The sequence below is a fragment of the Alnus glutinosa genome, chromosome 6 (genome assembly GCF_958979055.1).
Source record: "Alnus glutinosa chromosome 6, dhAlnGlut1.1, whole genome shotgun sequence".
NCBI classification, from domain to species: Eukaryota; Viridiplantae; Streptophyta; class Magnoliopsida; order Fagales; family Betulaceae; genus Alnus; species Alnus glutinosa.
In genome coordinates this window covers 29,759,351-29,778,255 of record NC_084891.1, presented here as the reverse complement: position 1 = coordinate 29,778,255, position 18,905 = coordinate 29,759,351, and the positions used below count along the sequence as shown (strand labels likewise).

General features: G+C 34.2%; 2 protein-coding genes across 3 annotated transcripts; one reads left to right on the top strand and one right to left on the bottom strand.

Annotated features, from left to right (window-relative positions):
• Positions 1-1,191: 1,191 nt before the first annotated feature.
• Positions 1,192-4,714, bottom strand: LOC133870974 (putative inactive disease susceptibility protein LOV1). 2 transcript variants are annotated; one of them, XM_062308290.1, is made up of 2 exons: positions 1,685-4,714; positions 1,192-1,529 (listed from the first exon to the last, which is right to left on the bottom strand). In XM_062308290.1, the coding sequence occupies exons 1-2, from the start codon at positions 4,376-4,378 to the stop codon at positions 1,524-1,526; spliced, it is 2,700 nt and encodes an 899-aa protein (XP_062164274.1). In that variant the 5' UTR covers positions 4,379-4,714; the 3' UTR covers positions 1,192-1,523. The 2 variants fall into 2 exon arrangements, with proteins under 2 accessions (XP_062164274.1, XP_062164273.1); XM_062308289.1 differs by having other exon boundaries at positions 1,192-1,490.
• Positions 4,715-6,420: 1,706 nt separating this feature from the next.
• On the top strand, positions 6,421-13,922 carry LOC133870975 (uncharacterized). The gene is made up of 2 exons (XM_062308291.1): positions 6,421-6,512; positions 11,517-13,922. The coding sequence occupies exons 1-2, from the start codon at positions 6,500-6,502 to the stop codon at positions 13,799-13,801; spliced, it is 2,298 nt and encodes a 765-aa protein (XP_062164275.1). The 5' UTR covers positions 6,421-6,499; the 3' UTR covers positions 13,802-13,922.
• Positions 13,923-18,905: the final 4,983 nt, after the last annotated feature.

Here is an 18,905-nt window from a genome sequence, read left to right as displayed (position 1 = left end):
AAATAAAGATAAAATTATATTTTTCATATTTTTATAGTAATTTTACCTTTTGGTTCAGAAGATCTAAATGCACTTTTCGTGGATGAGATTGCCGGTGGGCCTGGCGATGTGGAGGACGCTGAGAAGGACAGAGTGGCGGCTGGCTTAGGTGCCCTTGGGCCTTGCCTACGCCCAGGCAGCCCAAGAACACCTAATTTTAGTCCTGTCTTTTTATGGATTCGTTTAGTATACGAATAGCATTGCTGTCCATACAAATTTATAATATTTTGCAATGAGTATTATCTAATGGGCATTTAATAGGTTAGTGGGCCATTAATGGGTCTATCAAGTGGGTCTGTTAGGTTAGGGTCCTTTAATAGTAGTAGTCTTACGTTTTATTTGTAATTGTAGAGAAATTATTATGCGTTTTGATTGTTAGGAAACAGCCTGTCATGGGCTTGTTTGGGGAGAGTGAAAATTATAACTTTATTTTCACTTTTTTTTAGAAACAATTAAATTCAAAACATTATAATTTTATATCACATCAATAATTTTGTATTATTATTTAAATAAAAAAAATTATTACAATATAAATTTTTTTTATTTTTTCATACAAATTAATTTTACTTTATATTATATCTACTACTTCTTACTACTATTCCAAAAAAATTCAACTCACACTCACTTGCCAAACATACCCAAACAGGTTGTAACCGATTGGGTCCATAAGAATTCTTGGAGATACAAGTGTACTTGGTAAAGATTGTTGAATTGATTTTTTTTTAGTAGTAGTAAAAAGTGATTGATGTGATATAAAATAAAAATAATTTGTATGAAAAAGTAAAAAAAATTTATATTGTAATAAATTTTTTTAGTTGAATAGTAATAAAAAAAATTATTGATGTGATATAAAAAGTAAAAAAAAATTAAAATAATTTTAAAAAAAGTGAATAAATAAGAAAATGGTGTGTTGCTTACCAAACATCCCGGCAACCTCAAATATGTATCAACGTCATCTTCGATACATATTTCACCAAATATCCATTTCAATCATATTTTCATACACAAATTACTAAAAATATATATAAAACTAAGAAAAACCCATTACATATTTTCTCTCCCCTCGCTAGTAACTTTGTTAGATAAATCATAAATGCATGTCATCAGAAACGTACTAATCTGAGAGAAATTTCAACTGCTAGAGGATTATTTTGATAATATATTAATACTGCTTCACCGAAAAGGACATAAATGAAGTCTCATACAATCACACGAGAAACAAATCGAACAATCACTCAATGTTCCTAACAAAATAAAGAGCAGGGCTGTCTTAACAACCATGAAAACACAACAGCAGCAGCAGCAAGAACAAGAACAAAATCATTGCAACATCAATAGCAACGACATAAAACAACAATTAGCAAAGGGGGTTCGATCGGGTGGCCGGCCAGCGCGCAGCTCCTTGAGTGATCAACTAGTCTTCCAAGCTTTTAACACAAGCCAGAAATCTCCTGAAAGCAAATAGATGAGTGACCGTACAAGCGTCAAACCTGTAATTAATGTCAGTAAAAACTTTTCTGTGAAAGAATATATTTTTTTCTCTTTCTTCTTTTTCAAGACTAATAATTAACTACATAAAAGAAGAGGGGAAATGAGAAAAGCATTCAGGCAATCGCTAGTAAATGAGGGATTAATGGATCGAAACCTGATTCACATCATCCTGACAGTGACATCGCACAGCTCGCAATTGCTGAGTTTCGAGGATGCTCGAGTATTCCTTGGGAATTTTGGCTTGAACATTGACTAAAAATTCCTTTTGCATGTTCGTTAAAATTATTGTGTCGATGTAGCTCAGATCTAGCTTGCCTGGAAGCTCCTTCAGCTTGTGACAGCATCGGACTTCCAATTTTTCGAGAGACTGCATTGCTCCTTCCGCCACTGTCCACGTCTCCAATTCAACTAGCATCCAGAGCTTCAGAATTGTAAGTGATTGGAAGCCGCCACGCGGGCACACCATTTCCTTCCCAGTGTAGGAATCGGCCAATAGCCCAAGGAAATAAAGTTTTGGCAGCTTCGCAAGGATTGGCATGGGATCTTCCTTCAGCTTTGATACCGACAAAGTAAGAACTAGAATACTCGGCGGAAAGTAGTCATCATAGAGCTCCGGTAAGTTTCCAAGCAAATACAGGTTGGTGAGATTCTTTAGGCCTGATAGAGGCTTTAATTCGAGCTTTGAAGGTCTACCATTCTCGTTCTTGGATCTTAACCTCAAAGATTTAAGGTTTTTCAGACTTCCAATCCACTCATTTAAATTATTTAATTCTTCAACGGAGTCTAAATGAAATGTCAGACCCAATTTCCTGAGATCGGTTGATCTATCCAAACCATTCTTCACTGGAATCTTCTTGTCCACAAATAATCCCCACAACGTCTGGAGCCCAATAAGAGAAATACCGTGCTTTCCCACAGGCTTGTCAAGGCGTATCTCATTAAGACACAGATGCCGCAGGTGTTGCATCTTCCAAATAGAATTGGGTGGAGAGCTTATATTGGTGTGCTTGACATCCAAGGTTTCAAGGGAGGGCAACTCACTAACAGAGTGTGGAAGGGTATCCAAGAAGGTCCATCTTAAACCCAAGTACCTTAAGAGATACAGTTTCCCCAGATTATGTGGCAATTTAGGTTTGTAAACACGTTCTAGATCAAGCACCTTGAGCATTCCAAAGGCTCGATGACCAATAACTTCACGGAGAAAGTTGTATATTTCTTCCGCAGGCGTATCTTTGTTTTGAGTGTTGAAGGACAAGTAAGAGCGCAGATGTTGCATGTGCGAGTCTTTACTGGAATACTTTTTGATGTCACCAGAAACACGGCGAACACCAAACTTGGGAGATGGAGATGCTGCCCGATCACTACTACTTTCGTGATGTGGCGTAGTTGGGTGGATGTGGAGAAGGCCAAATATATCTTCTGCTTTTCGCAAGCAGAGATCATGTAGGATGCCAAGCATTCGGCATGTTTTGGGACTCCCGTCTTTTCTCCATGCTATTTCAATCATCCCTCGGTATGCTAGTTCATCCAGATACATTCCCGCAGTTTGCTCCGGATCCCATTCCAGTGGATCATTTACAGTTGGTTCCCGTGGATCAGTAAGAAGCCCTTCTACAAGCCATAAACGCAATAACCTTCTCACTGGAATTTCGTATCCTTTTGGGAAAAACCCAAAATAAAGCAGGCAACGCCTCATCCCGAATGTCATATCACTATTAATGAAGGCCAGGGTGCTTGAGACCGAGACTTCATTTTGGTTGTCAATTGCATGCTCAAGAACTGCCAATCGTTGTTGGTAATTTTTTGTCGATAGAAAACGTCCAAGCACCACGATTGCCGAAGGTATGCCTTCGCATATATCTCTAAACTTTCCTTTCAACCGGGGTATTTCTGAATCAGAGAACTGAACATTATCTGGTAAGCGTACATTTTTCGAGAACAAATGCCATGCGTCCTCATCGTTTAACGGCTCCAGCTTACAAGGCTTCACTCTTGCATCGCCATAGTCGTTGTAGACGTATCCCCGAGTAGTCATTATCAACCTGCTACCATTACCTTCGTCTGATCGTAAGTCAAAACGTGCGAATATATTGACAAGACCTGACCTCGCACCATCGAACACTACCAGGCACCGTTTCTCCTGCAAATTCTTACGGATCTCCGCTACCAATTCTTTTTCGATAGATTGCATATCGGTATCATCCGTTGAATCTTCAGTGATCGGCGGCGCCCAAATGCTCCGGAAGACATTGCCATTAGGGTCTTCAGAGGCAGAAACCCACTTGCAGAATTTAAAATGACTTTGAATCTCACTACTTTTCCATATTTCCTTTGCAAGGGTAGTCTTGCCCGAGCCAGTCTTGCCTGAGATTAAGAGAAGCCCAAGATCTGCGACGGAAGTGCCAGTTAGCCAAGTCACCAGATTTCCTTTGTCCTCTTCCAAGCCAACGACGTCTGATTCTTCACGTGGATGGCTTTGTCTGCTCACACCTAATTCCTTAATCTTGAGGGGCTCAATAATGCGATTGATCTTGACTACGAACTCCCTCATCTCATGGCCGAAGTCGACTTTAGCGTTCAAACTCAACCTCAGGAGGATGTAAATGTACCTCCTAGCGAAGCCGATTCTCCTTAAATGCATTCTCCGCAAGAAAGGCTTGTCAGCGAAATCCTCCATCTTGTAAACAAGACCAAGAAGATCTTCCAACGACTTAAGTTCATCGTAGCTGAAGACATTTTTAATCCGTCTTAGAGCTTCTGCGACCGCCTCTACCTCATGATTTATCTGATGAGCTTTGAATTGCGTTATGATTGCAGAAACGACTTCCACAACGTCCACAAAATCCATTGATTTTCTCCTGCCACGGAGCTGCCCGCCCCTACAAAAGTTTTGAGAACAAAACTTCTACAAGGTAGCTTTTTAATTTTTTAGGCCTAGCTCGACCGGCTCTCCTTTTTTTCTACCGAGACGTACGTCTTGCCCTTGCCCGCCCCTACTCGTCTATTGAAATTCTGAATTAACAAGAGGTATTCTGGAACGGAGATGTCTGATTTAGGGTTTATTTCAGAAGAAAGGGAGAAGATGAATAGAGGATTCCAGAAGCAAAGCTTTCGATTCGGTAAAGTGAAGAGTAAAGCGTTAAGTTGAAGACCGAGCACGCAGTTCGAGTTTTGTTAGTTTGAGAGCAACTCCAGCAGTGTAGGAGCACTCTTTCTTTCCAGCATATTATTAGCTTTAAAATGCATATTTTTGCAGGATCAACATCCCAACCATTTCAATAAAATTATATATTTTCAAATTACGTGAATTTATATTGTTTTTTTATCTTGAATAAATAACGTAAAAAATATTCTTTATTAAAAAGGTAAAATCATATATTTTAATCAGATGCTTGCGTTTTCCGTCGTAAAGAAATTTTAAACAAAAAGTTGTCTTTTAATTTACTAAAGAATAAATATTTCTTTAAAAGTAAAGAAAAAATATTTTAAAATGATTTTTTTTGGATGCCTTAGTAATTTGTCCAATCTAATTTTTATTAAGTAAAATTTTTCAAACTATTCAATACAAAAAAAAAAAATTAAATTAAATTAACGTAATTCATATATTTACAATTTCAATAAAATTGCAGGACATTTATCGTATAGCAGGTATGTGGACCCAACGTAGCAGGTATGTGTCTTCTCTAGTTTTAATGTATGTTTCAGCTTTTTTTTCTTTTCTTTTTTCCTTTTTTTTTTCTTTTTAAAAAATTTTCCATTTGGTTTTTTTTTATTATTATTATTATTTGCCTTGGTGAATAGCATTATTGTATGGAGAATGGTTGTTTTTTTTAGTCATATGTTATTTATGATACTTCATTGAGAAATGATTAATAATAATAATAAAATATTTAAAAGCAAGTAGATAAGAAAATAGAGAATTTGTTAGATTGAATTAAAAAAAAAAAAAAAAACCAAAATTTTCTCTTAGAAATTTATTCTCAAATGACGTTTTATAAGATTTACTTATTTTGAAAAAGGAACCACTTTTAAAAAAAAAAATCATAAAAATATAGCATTTTCCTAAGAAGAATTCGGTTGTCATGATTATCACGTGCGTGGAATTTTTGTTTTGGCTTTTAGACTTTTCTTTGAAAAGCGATAGCTTTAGATTCGGTTGCCTGGTTGAATGAGGCTAATTGCGGTGGACTCCACACACCATGTGATTGAAACAAAGGAGTCAAGGAAAAATCAAATCAAGTAGAAACTGATCATATTTTGACACTAGCACTACAGAAGTCTGTCTGTGGTGTCACTACCAAATCAATGGGCCGCTAGACATCATATGGTAGTGGAAACCTATGATGTTTTTCTTTCTTTGTTTTTTTCGTTCCCTTTACGGAGCGAAAAGATAGAGCTTTGGAATCATTCCGTTGGCGGGTCGAATGTGGCCAATTGTGGTGGATCCCATCCTGTTGATTAATGAATGTTGGCCAATTGTGGTGGATCCACACCATCTTATTGGATTAGGATTCAGAGAACAATAAAAAGTAGGAAACATTTTTTTTACTTTTATTATTTGACAGGGAAAACTTGAAAGGGAACTTGTACTGAAGTCTTTGGAATCACCTTGCTAGTGTGCGTACCAGCTATTATTGTCATCCAAAAAGAGTGGAATAGGATGCACTCTATTTCAAGTTGAATAAAGAAAAACTAAATTCTTTTTTTTTTTTTTTTCTATTCAATATGCAAAAGGGGAAAAGAGAAATTACATGAAAATAAAAAACAAAAGTGACAGAGCATTCATAAGAGCAATCAGAAATGGATCAAATAAATAAATCCTTATAAACCCCTACACCCAAATTAATATTTTTTTTTTATCCCTAAATTAGAACAAAGTAATACTCAAATAATTGGTCTATTTCTTGCTCCATGCCTGAATTTCATTCCCAAGAAATGCAGTTCACAGATCACAGAAGCTGAACTGAGGATGCTACTAACAGGTAATGCTCCTTCAACCACGAAAATTCAATTACAGTTTATGTTTATGAACTTTTTTTTCTTGACATTAGCAGTTATGCTCTCGACAAATTATTAAATATGGTGTTCTTGCCGAAGTGCATGTCTTTACTTGTGTTGTTTGTTTTCAGTTTTGAGCCGTTGGCTTTTTGTGGACAAGAGGAGACTCGTTGAAGTGTTCCCGGAACGGGTGCGGAAACTATAGGACGATTGGGAGCTACGAATACTGGTTCTCATCAGCCTCAGCTTGCAAATATTACTGATTATGATGGGCAACCGCAGAAAGTACAATCCAAGAGCTTGGCTCAGATAGTGTATTTGGTCAGCCTAGCTACCTAATGGCAGACTGGGTGGCAACTGTCGCGCTTGGTGTCCTCTCCAATAAACAAGGAAATTCCTGCATCTGTGCTGCATCGTTAGTAACCAGTACCAACGATGATGAGCTCATGGCATTTTGGGCACCATTTCTGCTAGAAATTAATCATTAATTTGGTTATTGTATATTTGAGACAGATCCAGCACAATTATTTCTCATCCTTGTCTTTTTATCCTGTGTTCTTTTGATCCCGATGCCAATGTCGCGTGAGACAAATAGATAAGTTAACCATTTACCAAAAACAAAAAGAAAAAAAAAAGTGAATCAGGAGGAGGCAAGTTTTTCGTGGTCAAGGCTCTTCTCCGGTTCGAACAAACGGGAGATGAGCAATTAATTAAAAATAAAACTAAAAATGCGACATGTGTCATTCATAATATTTAATTAGAGTATTTTTCGTAGACTCCTCAAAATGGTTATTTTAGCTATTTGATGAGCCAAATCATTAAAAATCACAAAAATTTCTCCCCAGTAGCCTCATCAAAATGATGATTTTTGTCTAGTAAGTACTATTCACTCACAAAGTATAAAGAGTAATAAAATTTATCTCTACCCGTTTTTTTTTTTTTTTTCTTTTTCCTACTCAAAGCAAACGTTTATTTCTCTTTCTCTATTTGTTTTTTTTTTTATTATTATTTCTTATCCTAATGTTTGTTTATATTGAAAGGATTTTTTAAAAATATGACCATTAGAAAAAAAAAATGATTGTTAGTATAAAACAAATATTTCAAAAATATAATCGTTAAGACAAGATAAATATTAAAAAATAAAAACTACAATCGTTAGAAAAAATAAAATTTTAAACATATGACCATTATAATAAGACAAGTATTCAGAAATATATCTATTAGGAAAATACAAACATTCAAAAATATAAATGTTATAAAATGAGTATAGAAATCTTTGAAAAAAACAAAACATTTAAATGAAATAGTGAAAGTGGATAGCAAAAATAGTAAAGTTGCTGTGGTGGTTTTAAAAAGGGACATAAATTTTCTACAAACTGATAGATAAAATAGTGAAAGTGATTTTGACAAATAAAATTTGATGAGTATAATAAGAATGCTCTTAAGTGTGGCTTTAGTTGAAAATAACAAATAATTTGGTGTTTTTCGTTTTTTTATTTTGATTTTTTTGTTCCAAGATCATTTGTGTCATCCTTTCATTAGAGGAGACAAAAATACCTACTCTGTATCAGGTCTCTATAGAAATTATTTTCTTAAAATGTTCTTTTTATCTACTTTTACTACTGTCAAAGGAAAGAGTTCTTTTTATATCTATTTTTACTATTCTCAAAGAATAGAGATAATTAAATTGTTTTTTTTTTTTTTTTTCTTGGATACAGTAGGAGCTCAACAAATTTTTAGTTATTTTGATTAGTTGAATGTAGAGCTTTATTAAAAAAAAAAAAGTGCTCAAGGATTAGCCAATATATATATATATATATATTATTATTTTTAGCTATTTTGATTGTTCCAATTTCATTGAGGGATCGACGTCGGCAACTTTTATTATACCAAACTACTATCCACCAATTGGCCGTCCCTCAACGTTTTAAGCATGTCGTGAGGTCAAACATGTGAAACTCCATTGTCATTTGATTGACACGCGCTTCTCAGCTTTGGTCATCGAGGTCTTATGGTCTAGCAGCTCTAGCTATTGGTTACTATGGCTGGAAAGATGGTGTTCGGCGTGTAACCTTCACGCGCCAAGGTTTATTGTCATTCTGGGACACGCGTGAGGGCCATGCTCTATTCCTTTTACTGTGGTTCAGTGGCGTCCAGCGACTTTTGGTGGTTGATGTTGATGGGGTGTCTTCCAGATATGGCATGTGTGTTACACGCGCCGTTTCGGGTGGTGTTCTTATTTTTTGTTTGTAGCTTTGTCTGGGTGGCATTTTTATTTTTTGTTTGTAGCTCTGTTTGGGTGGTTTTTCTTGCTTATTGATATATTGGTATGAGCCTAGCTCAGCTTGGGGTACACACCTTAATAGTGTTGTTCTGTGTACACTTGTTGGTGGTGATTTGTATATATTTTAGATAATTAATAAAAGTTCTACTTTCGTCTTAAAAAAAAAAAAAAAAACAACTATCCACAAACAGCCAGCCCAAAAAATATTAACAAACAGTTGCAGAGTCGATAATCACAATTTTCAGAATCTTGTTAAGATTTCTTCACGTGAAGAGCATGTGTTTAGGTGATAAGAGACTTTCTAGATTCCGACGGTCAATTTTGAGAATAAAATATAAAGTGGGTGTCTTTATCCCTTGTTTGAGGTGAAAAATCCGTAAGAATCTAGCTTCCCGTTTAATAATCTCCTTCCCTATTTTTTATAGTAGAATTTTTTTTTAAATGTGAGTAAAGAGTGATTGATGTGATATAAAATAAAAAAAAATTTATATGAAAAAGTAGATATCTTTTGTAGTAAATTTTTTTATTTAAATAATAATAAAAAATTATTGATGTGATATAAAAGATAAAAAAAAGTTAAAATTGTTTTGAATTGATATTTTTTAAAAAGAGTAAAAATAAGAAAAGCAAGAGGAGAGGGGATTATAACGGCCCTAATCTCTTTTCACTAAAACAATAAAACACAAAGCGGGTGTCTTTATCCCGGAAAATGATAGTAGGGCTAACTTGTCAGCCCCAGCAGGTTTTTTTTAATAAAAGAATAATTTTTTAATGAAAAAGCAAAAATGATTTTTTAAGAATCTTGCTCCTTTATCCCTCGTATTTGTTGGGTTGGGTGCAAAAACGAATGATTACGTCCATAACTTCTGCACCCAAAAAAATATTAAAAAAGAATTTGTAAAAAACTAAAAAAAGTCGAGTAAGTTCAATTTTGAGATTAAAATATAAAGTGAGTGTCTTTATCACTTGTTTTGACTTTTGAGGAGAGAAATTCGTTAGAATCTACGAAGTCTCTTTTCACCAAAACATAAAGTTCAATTTTGAGATTAAAAAAAGACACAATTATATTTGAATTTGGACCAGCTATCGGCTGTTGCTCGGGAGCATTTTCACATTTCCCTTGGCAAATATTTAATTAACATTTAGCAAAAGTACAAAATTTTTTTTTTTTTTAAAAAAATAATTATCCATATTTTCAAAGCCCATAATCCAGCTCAACATTTTAACTGTTGACTTTCATTTTTTTTTTTAAATAAAATAAAATTCTACAAGGACTACATAAATCTGACTGAAAAAATCTTAGAGCAGTCTAAATAGGCTCACAAAAATAAAACTTGTACAAATGGAGCAATGTGATATGTTTTAAGTGTTTTTTTTTTTTGAAGTGACTAATAAAAAAAGTCACTCAAAACACAATACGTTAGCTGGGAAAAAAAGAGGAGTAATGCTATAAGAATGACTTATGTCCTCTTTGAGTCTTCCCAAATTAATATAGCTTTTTAAATTAGTATTGTCTCAAAAACTTAATAGTGATCTATCTCTCATTTAATGATGATTTTAAAAATCATATTAATTTTAGGAAAAAATGTAAAATTGATCCATGCAATTGACCTAATTTACGTTCAATTGAGAACTTAATCGGTTGAAAACCACGTCTCATGAAGCAAATGTCACTAGTTCAGAGCCAACAAACTCAATACTAAATCCAAGGAAGAACTTCAACCGAGTATATATGAAGTCGGAAGAAACAAAAGAGAATATTTGGTCATTTTTTTCTATAATGCAGAATACACACGGAAGACGTTTGTATTTATACCAATTTTGTTGTGACTTTCCTTTTTTCTAGATGGGTAAGCAATGAAAAATTGAAACATATCTTGGAGTTAGGAACATAGTGAATGGTGACTTTCCTTTTCCTGAGCTTCATAATTGGATGGTGATTATAAGACTTCTGTTTGAATTAGTTCTTGTCTTCATTTGCTTTTAGCTTTAGGAAGGAGTATATGTTTGCGCTCTTCTGGGAGCTCGAAATCATAGAAGTTCCTGAATGGCAACTAGAGATGCATGGACTCCCATGGGCTTGCAAGAGGAAAAAGAGGAGACGTCAAAACGAGAGATGAGTATACGTTCATTTTTTGTCAATCTTTTTTTAAATTTGACATTAAATATACGGGTGCACATGTATAATGACCCATCTCGTACGACACAAAAGTTCAGACTAATTGATTACTCTGACAAACGATAGATATGTCCAAAACTAAAATTGCTTTAAGTGTTGTTCAAACCCATTTGTCCTAGAGATAAATCCTTACGCCCAAATTAACAATTTTTTTATCTCTAATTTAGAAAATAGTATTACAACTAAGGCCAAATTAAATTTATTGTCAGCAGTAGGTAGCGACAAGCGAGTTTCTTTTTAAGTTCCCCTTTAGGTCAACAGTAAAGCATTTCGTTTCAAATAGTTGGTCTGTTTCTTACTCCATGCCTGAATTTCATTCCCAGGAAATGCAGTTAATTCACAAATCACGGAAGCTGAACTAGCTGAGGATGCTACTAACAAGTAATGCACCTTCAACCACGAAAATTCAATTACAGTTTATGTTTTTGTACCAAAACATAGCCTTTGATATTTATTGAACTTATTTTTCTTGATAAATATGGTGTTCTTGCCGAAGTGTTTTTACTTGTGTTGTTTTGTTTTCAGTTTTGAGCGGTTGGCTTTTTGTGGACAAGAGGAGACTCGTTGAAGTGTTCCCGGAACCGGTGCGTAAACTATGGGACGATTGGGAGCTACGAATACTGGTTCTCATCAGCCTCAGCTTGCAAATATTACTGATTATGATGGGCAACCGCAGAAAGTACAATCCAAGAGCTTGGCTCAGATTGTGTATTTGGTCAGCCTACCTAATGGCAGACTGGGTGGCAACTGTTGCGCTTGGTGTCCTCTCCAATAAACAAGGAAATTCCTGCACCTGTGCTGAATCGTTAGTAACCAATACCAACGATGATGAGCTCATGGCATTTTGGGCACCATTTCTGCTGTTACACCTCGGCGGCCCAGACACAATTACTGCTTATGCTATAGCAGACAATGAGTTGTGGATAAGGCACTTGCTCGGACTAGGTGTCCAGACGGGCGTGGCACTGTATGTCACTATCACGGCCTGGAGTGGAACTTGGCTCTCCTTCCTCACCATTCCCATGCTTTTTGCTGGGTTAGTAAAGTATGGAGAAAGGTCATTAGCCTTGAGATCTGCAAATCGTGAACAGTTTCTTGATTCCTTGCTCGATCCTCCTGATCCTGGCCCAAGTTATGCAAAATTCATGGAGGAATTCGCTTTGAAAAAGGAGGAGGGGTTTAATGTGTTGGCTGATGAGGTGATCGAGGTTTCTCACCAGTCCGATGGTCGCAATGATGGTAACAACAGTACCACTGATACAGGGAAATTATTGCATGATGCGAACAACTTCTTCCAGAGTTTCAAGCGGCTCTTTGTGGATCTGATTCTTAGCTTCCAGGACCGAGACAAGAGCCAGTCCTACTTCCAGGAATCCACTAAATGGGAAGGTGCTTTTACGTTAGTTGAAATAGAACTTGGATTCGGGTATGACGCTTTCTATACCAAGGCACCTATTACATACACTAAGTGGGGATGCATTTTCCGCTTCATCACTTCCTCAATCACTATTATAGTGTTTGTGCTGTTCCTGATTGTTGAGAAACGCAATCACCTGCGGACTGATCTCATCATTACTTACATATTGCTGGCTGGAGCTATTATTTTAGATTTCTATGCTGTCATTTTGCTATTACTCTCTGACAGGACAAAGCTATGGTTGAGTGAGCGGAAATCTCAGTTTTCTCGAAACTTTTGCTGTTTTCAGCCCATGGTTTCCCGATTGATATATTGTTTTCAACCGATCATTTCTCCGTTAATTTCTTGTTTTGGAAACACTGTCTCTAAACTAATCCCTTCTTTTCTACCTTCTGACAAAAAGAGGTGGTCAAATTCCTTGGCTCAGTACAATTTGCTAACTTTTTCCCTTAAACGCAACCCCGTGCCTTTTCTGGATGATAAATGTGCCCAAAAGATTGTGAAACATTTACCACTTTATGAAACATTGGAGAAGCACTGGTATAAATACCGTTGCGAAGAAATCTCTAGCGATATCAAGAAGTTGATCTTCCAGCACTTCCTGAAGAAATCAAAGGACAGCAAAGAAAAAGCGGAGGTCAAGAAAGAAAAAGCAGAGGTCGACAAAGAAAAAGCAGAGATCAACAAACAAAAATCAGAGTACGACAAGAATATCGCGTCTTTATGTAGTGCCAGAGGCGGTCTTGTTTTCAGAGAAGAACAATATAAATGTTCCTCCTCATTCGATTGGAGCACTGAGCAGGTGGAATTCGACCAAAGCATTCTTATCTGGCACATTGCTACTGATCTCTGCTATCACTCAGATGGCGGGGAAGACTTCGCTGCCGAAAATCCGACTTGTCAAGGGAGCAAGAACCTATCGGACTACATGTTGTATCTTTTAGTCTTGCGTCCTTTCATGTTGCCAATTGGGATTGGGATGATCAGGTTTCGAGATACTTGTGAGGAGGCCAAGGAATTTTCCAAGGAAAATGGTTTATCGTCAAAAAATAAGGACAAACTTCCCACAATGCTGCTTGAGGTGTGTACTGAAGTTGAACCAACTAAGGTGAAAGGGGACAGGAGCAAATCCGTGCTATTCGATGGGTGTATGCTTGCAAATCAATTGCAGAAAATGGTGGAGAAAGAGAAGAAGTGGGAGTTTGTTTGTAACGTGTGGATTGAGATCCTTGGTTACGCTGCTAGTCACTGCAGAGGATATCATCATGCTCAACAGCTTTCAAAGGGCGGGGAGCTCCTCACCCATGTCTGGCTTCTTATGGCGCATCTTGGCATTACCGAACAATTTCAAATCAACCGAGGCCATGCCAGAGCCAAGTTGGCTGTGAAATGACTGATCTTTTCTTTTTACATATGTTTTGCATGTACTCAAGTGTTTTGATGTAAAGAAAGACGCATATTGCTTGGATTTAGTAGGTTTTACAACTAAAAGAGTACTGCAATAAGGAAGATTAGAGCCTTCTTTGTGTTCTCTCAAATATCATATGTAACTTTTAAAATTATAATTTGATCAAAATTTAACACCGTTGAAACGCGACGTTGAAGGTGTTCATGAACTTACATCTGTCTCCTCGTCTCCGGATAGTGCCAGGGTGTTGAGCCAGTAGTTTTTTATGAGGTTGATGCATCAGAGACGCAGAGGGTGTAGAGCAGGGGAGCAGTCTACGCCATCAGAGCCTCAGGTTAGGATGTCTATCAGGGAGCATTCGTCCATCAACCAAATACCGTGATTCTAATTATATTTTGTTTACTGGTGAGGAGAAGTCAAAGATATTTTAGGAAATACAATCTCGTAAGGACAAGATGAGAGTCATGCAGAAAGAGATTATTAATTCTTTACAGAAGAATGACACTTATGGGTCGGTAGAACTCAAAGACAAAAAGACGTTGAGAAACAAATGAGTGTTCCACCCGAATAAAGACGATGAGAAGTTGTTTAACTATTTCATAGATAATGTTAGATTTCACAACATTTAGGGGCTATGTGTTATTTATCTTATCACGTCATTTATTTATTTTTTAAATAATGTGACATTATTCTATACACCGTTAAATTATGTAAAATTTAATACCAACTATAAAATAGTTTCGCTCTATTTCACTTAACATTGAAAAGATCCTATTATTAGAGGGGTGTACATTTAACATAATTATTAAAACTAGCATATAAGCCTCGTTAGGGCGAGATTTTACGAATTAAAAAGTGAAAATTTGAAATGAATGTTGGAAATCAAAGTCTCAGAACTTAAACTAAGAATATAATAACATTTTTTGATATTTATTTCCAGAAATATATATTTTGCAAACACGTTAAATAGGCTGTTTATTGTTTGACATTTTTACTATGCTTTTTTATATTCCTTTTATCTTACTCAATAAATAATGAAAAATCCTACTCACTACAAACTACAGAATGAACGATCTGATTCACTGCGTAAGTTTGGCTACATTTTTTTTTATTACTATTCCATCTGTTGAGATGTATAAAGAGAGATTGAAGCGTTTTCCTTTGATGTAGATTTGCATTTATACTGAGATATATATATATATATATATATATATATATATAGAGAGAGAGAGAGAGAGAGAGAGAGAGAGAGTTTGAGATGAAAAGAATGAGGAAGCGTTCGAAGAAAAATGACGGTCATGGCAGAGACTGTTGGTCATGCATGTAGTTTGGATACTTTTTTTTTTTTTGTTTCTTTTTCTGCAATTGAAGTTTTACGAGTGTTTGAACAATATGAATATTCACACAACCAAACATAATAAACATAATCAGAGAAAAAAAAAAAAAACTATCTAGAATCATCCATCCCGCTATCCAATAAACTTGACTCTTTAGACAGATTAAAGAGAAATGATAGAGCATCTCCTTGTCTTCCCTTGGTATTCTTTTATAATAGCATAGATGTAATTTTTTTTATTAAAAAATTGCATTTGTATTCTGTGCCATCCAAAATGACATAGATGTAATTTTTTAATTACATATATGCCATTACAGGAGAACACCAAAAAAATACTGAGAGATATTCTAGCATTTCTCCATATTAAAACATAACTGCACAATCTCATCATTAACTTTTGCCTCCTCTGTAAGAACATTGTCATCAACCTTCATTTCTCCAATAGAATTATCTCTTCTATGCTAGTTCGCCAATCTGAGAAAAAAATTTAGTGTTACTGTCCCTTCTTTGAGCCAAACTGCCTTGATTTCTGTCGCCAAGAATGTATTCCATCTTGGACAGTCTCTCTAATTATGATTTAAGCTCTTCCCTTGTAAACCGCTTCTCTTGATGAATCTGGGTTATGTGTTGGTGATTCTGGGCCGTGCAATCTGGATCAGATGATGTATAGTGTGTGGTGTATGATCAGTCTTCAGCAATTAATCATCTCTAAATTGTGTTTTTGATTTCAGATATTTGGTTCACACATTATAGTTACGAGCATGTAACCCGTGCAATGCACGGATTGTTTTTAATTTTTTTTATTATTATTTTCAGATTTAAATTTACAAAAAAATAACAAAAATAATATACTTAACAATAACCAACCTTTTTCTAAATTGTTAAACAAATTAGACCATGATAAATTATTTGCGTATAACATATATTGTTTCCCAAATCTTAATTTGGTATGAGACTAAGAAATCATTAAATGATTTTAGATATGTCTATTTCAATTCTAACGTACCAAATTATTTTAAAGGGATAGTATAATTAATTTCATGAAGAACTGCCAAAAGTTTAGCATGGTGCTGGATAAGAATTGCAAACGAATAAGACTTCAAAAGAAATAAGTCTTCTAGGTCTATTAGGTTGCGTTTATGAACATCGCCAAACCTTAAGAGTTTGGGAATTAAATAACTTTGAGAGGAATCAGACTATGAAAGTGAAAAGACTCTAATTTTTTCCTAAATAAAGATCAAATTCTATGTATTTTTACTTTTTAAACAATAATAAAATATAATATATGTAGTTTATTTTTATCTATCGCCATCATTTCGCTAAATTCAGTGTAAATTTTATAGAAAGAATGAAAAATAAGCAAGTTGAATTAAAAATAATACATAAATTAAAGGAGAAAATAAGGATAAAAAACGTAAATAGAATAACATAACCACGGGAAATAAAGACAAACCACCAAAAAAAATGGAAAATGCTAATACAATAAAAAAGAATTGTATTTTCTGTATATTTGTATGGTTCTAATGAAACCTTGAATGCTAGTTTTGTTAAGCACCTAAACAATTTGCATTACACAAAGTAAAAAGGAAAAACTACTCAATAAACAGTGTAAACTAAAAAATCATTATACCTCGTACAAAAAACAATCATAAGAAACTCTCTGTTACCATCATTTTTCGGGATTTGGTGTAAAATTTACAAAAGATAAAATAAGCAATTTGAATGAAAAATAATATATGTATTACATAAAAAAAATAAGGACAAAAAGCGGAAACAGAAGAAAAGAATCATATAAAATATAGACAAAAAAATGAAAAATACTAATATACTAGAATAGAGTTATCTTTTATGTATACTTTTATCGTTCATATGAAACCTTGAAAGTCAATATTATCTATCAAAAAACAAAGTGATTTAAATTTACAGTTTACGATTTAAACTCACGGTTTACTTAACGGACTCTTCTTATAAAAAAATAAAATAAAAAAATAAAAACAAAAATAAGGACAAAGGATGGAACCGTAAGAATTATGTTTTTTGTATATTTTTTCCGGTTTGAATGAAATTGATAAGTATAGGAAGAAGTCTTGCCAGAATGAGATTTTTTTTTTTTTTTTTTTTTTTTCTTGAGAGAGAGAGACCTTCCTTCACATATATATCATAAAATAAAGAGTAATGATTCACTACCACCTAAATATACAACTTTTCACCACCTTGCCTATGTGGCAAGGTGGTCCCCCACTACTTTTTGAGTTTTTTAATTTTTGAGTAATGATTCACTACCACCTAAATATACAACTTTTCACAATCTTGCCTATGTGGCAAGGTGGTCCCCCACTACTTTTTGAGTTTTTTTATTTTTTAAAAATAAATTAAAGTGGGGGACCACCTTGCCACATAGGCAAGGTGGTGAAAAGTTGTATATTTAGGTGGTAGTGAATCATTACTCTTAATTTTTTAAAAATAAATTAAGGTGAGGGACCACCTTGCCACATAGACAAGGTGGTAAAAAGTTGTATATTTAGGTGGTAGTGAATCATTACTCTAAAAGAAAATACTTTTAGCACAAAAGTCAATAATAATATATAAATTAGAACATAAAATAAAGACAATAAATGAAAACAATATACTCATATTATAAAAATAATTGTCTTTTCATTTTTTTTGTATGTTTTCCCCGATTCCAATGAATTCATAGCCTCATAGGTATAGTAAGAAGTTATGTCTAATAGAGATTTTTTTTTTCCCGACCATCCTTTGCATATATAACGTTTAAAAAAAAAAAAAAAACTACTTTTAGAACAAAAATAAAAATAATATATAAATTAGAACAGAAAATAATGACAAAATATGAAAATGGACAACATACAAAAACTGGAAAAATACTTCTATAATAGAAAAAGAATTGTATTTTTTTGTATATAAATTAGAACATAAAATAAGGGAAAAAAAATGAAAACGGATGACCAACTCAAATAATAGAAAAAGAATATATATTTTATATTATATTTCTTATACCGATGGTGTAGAATATTTGTGAAAACATGCGTTCTATTCGGGTCAAACAAAATTTTCAAGTAGTGCTTAGAAACAGCTATTATTTTGTTGTTTGCACGTACGGACCCTTCTGCACATGATTTGTAGATGGTAGGAAAACGAATTCCAAGGGAAATTAGAATTGAAGAAACGGAGTGGGAATATGTACTTGTTGAGAAGGCGCATCTGGGTTTGTTGCAAAAAAAAAAGTTTTGACACAAAAATAAGATACAGTTATTTTAGAGAAATGATCCCTACACTCATTTCTCATAACAGCCCCACAACAAGCTGACGTGGCTGGTAATACTTTATTATTTTTTTTGTTTTGTTTTGTTTTCTTTTTGTAAAAAAATAATAAAATATTACCAGTCACGTCAGCTTGTTGTGGGGCTGTTGTGAGAAATGAGTGTAGGGATCATTTATCACTATTTTATAGGGAGAAAAACTGTTTTTACACAAAAATAGGTACATTTGTTAGTTTAATGGAATGCCACTTTTCTGAATATTATGCTTTTACACAAAAATTGGTGCACTTGTCATTTTAATGGAATGCCACTTGTCTTAATATTATACATTCCTCTAAATGATTCCTCTATTATATATATGAATATATATGATTATACAATTATTTTCTAGAAAAAAAAAATTGCTTTTACACAAAAATAGGATACAATTATTTCTTAGGAAAAAAATTGTTTTTACACAAAAATAAAAACA

Excerpts from the sequence above, each read along its gene's own strand:
- LOC133870974 (XM_062308289.1), bottom strand. The coding sequence starts at position 4,378 with ATGGATTTTGTGGACGTTGTGGAAGTCGTTTCTGCAATCATAACGCAA. Across the intron at positions 1,491-1,684 it reads GTCAGGATGATGTGAATCAG|GAGATTTCTGGCTTGTGTTA; the intron begins GTTTCGATCCAT and ends ATTTGCTTTCAG.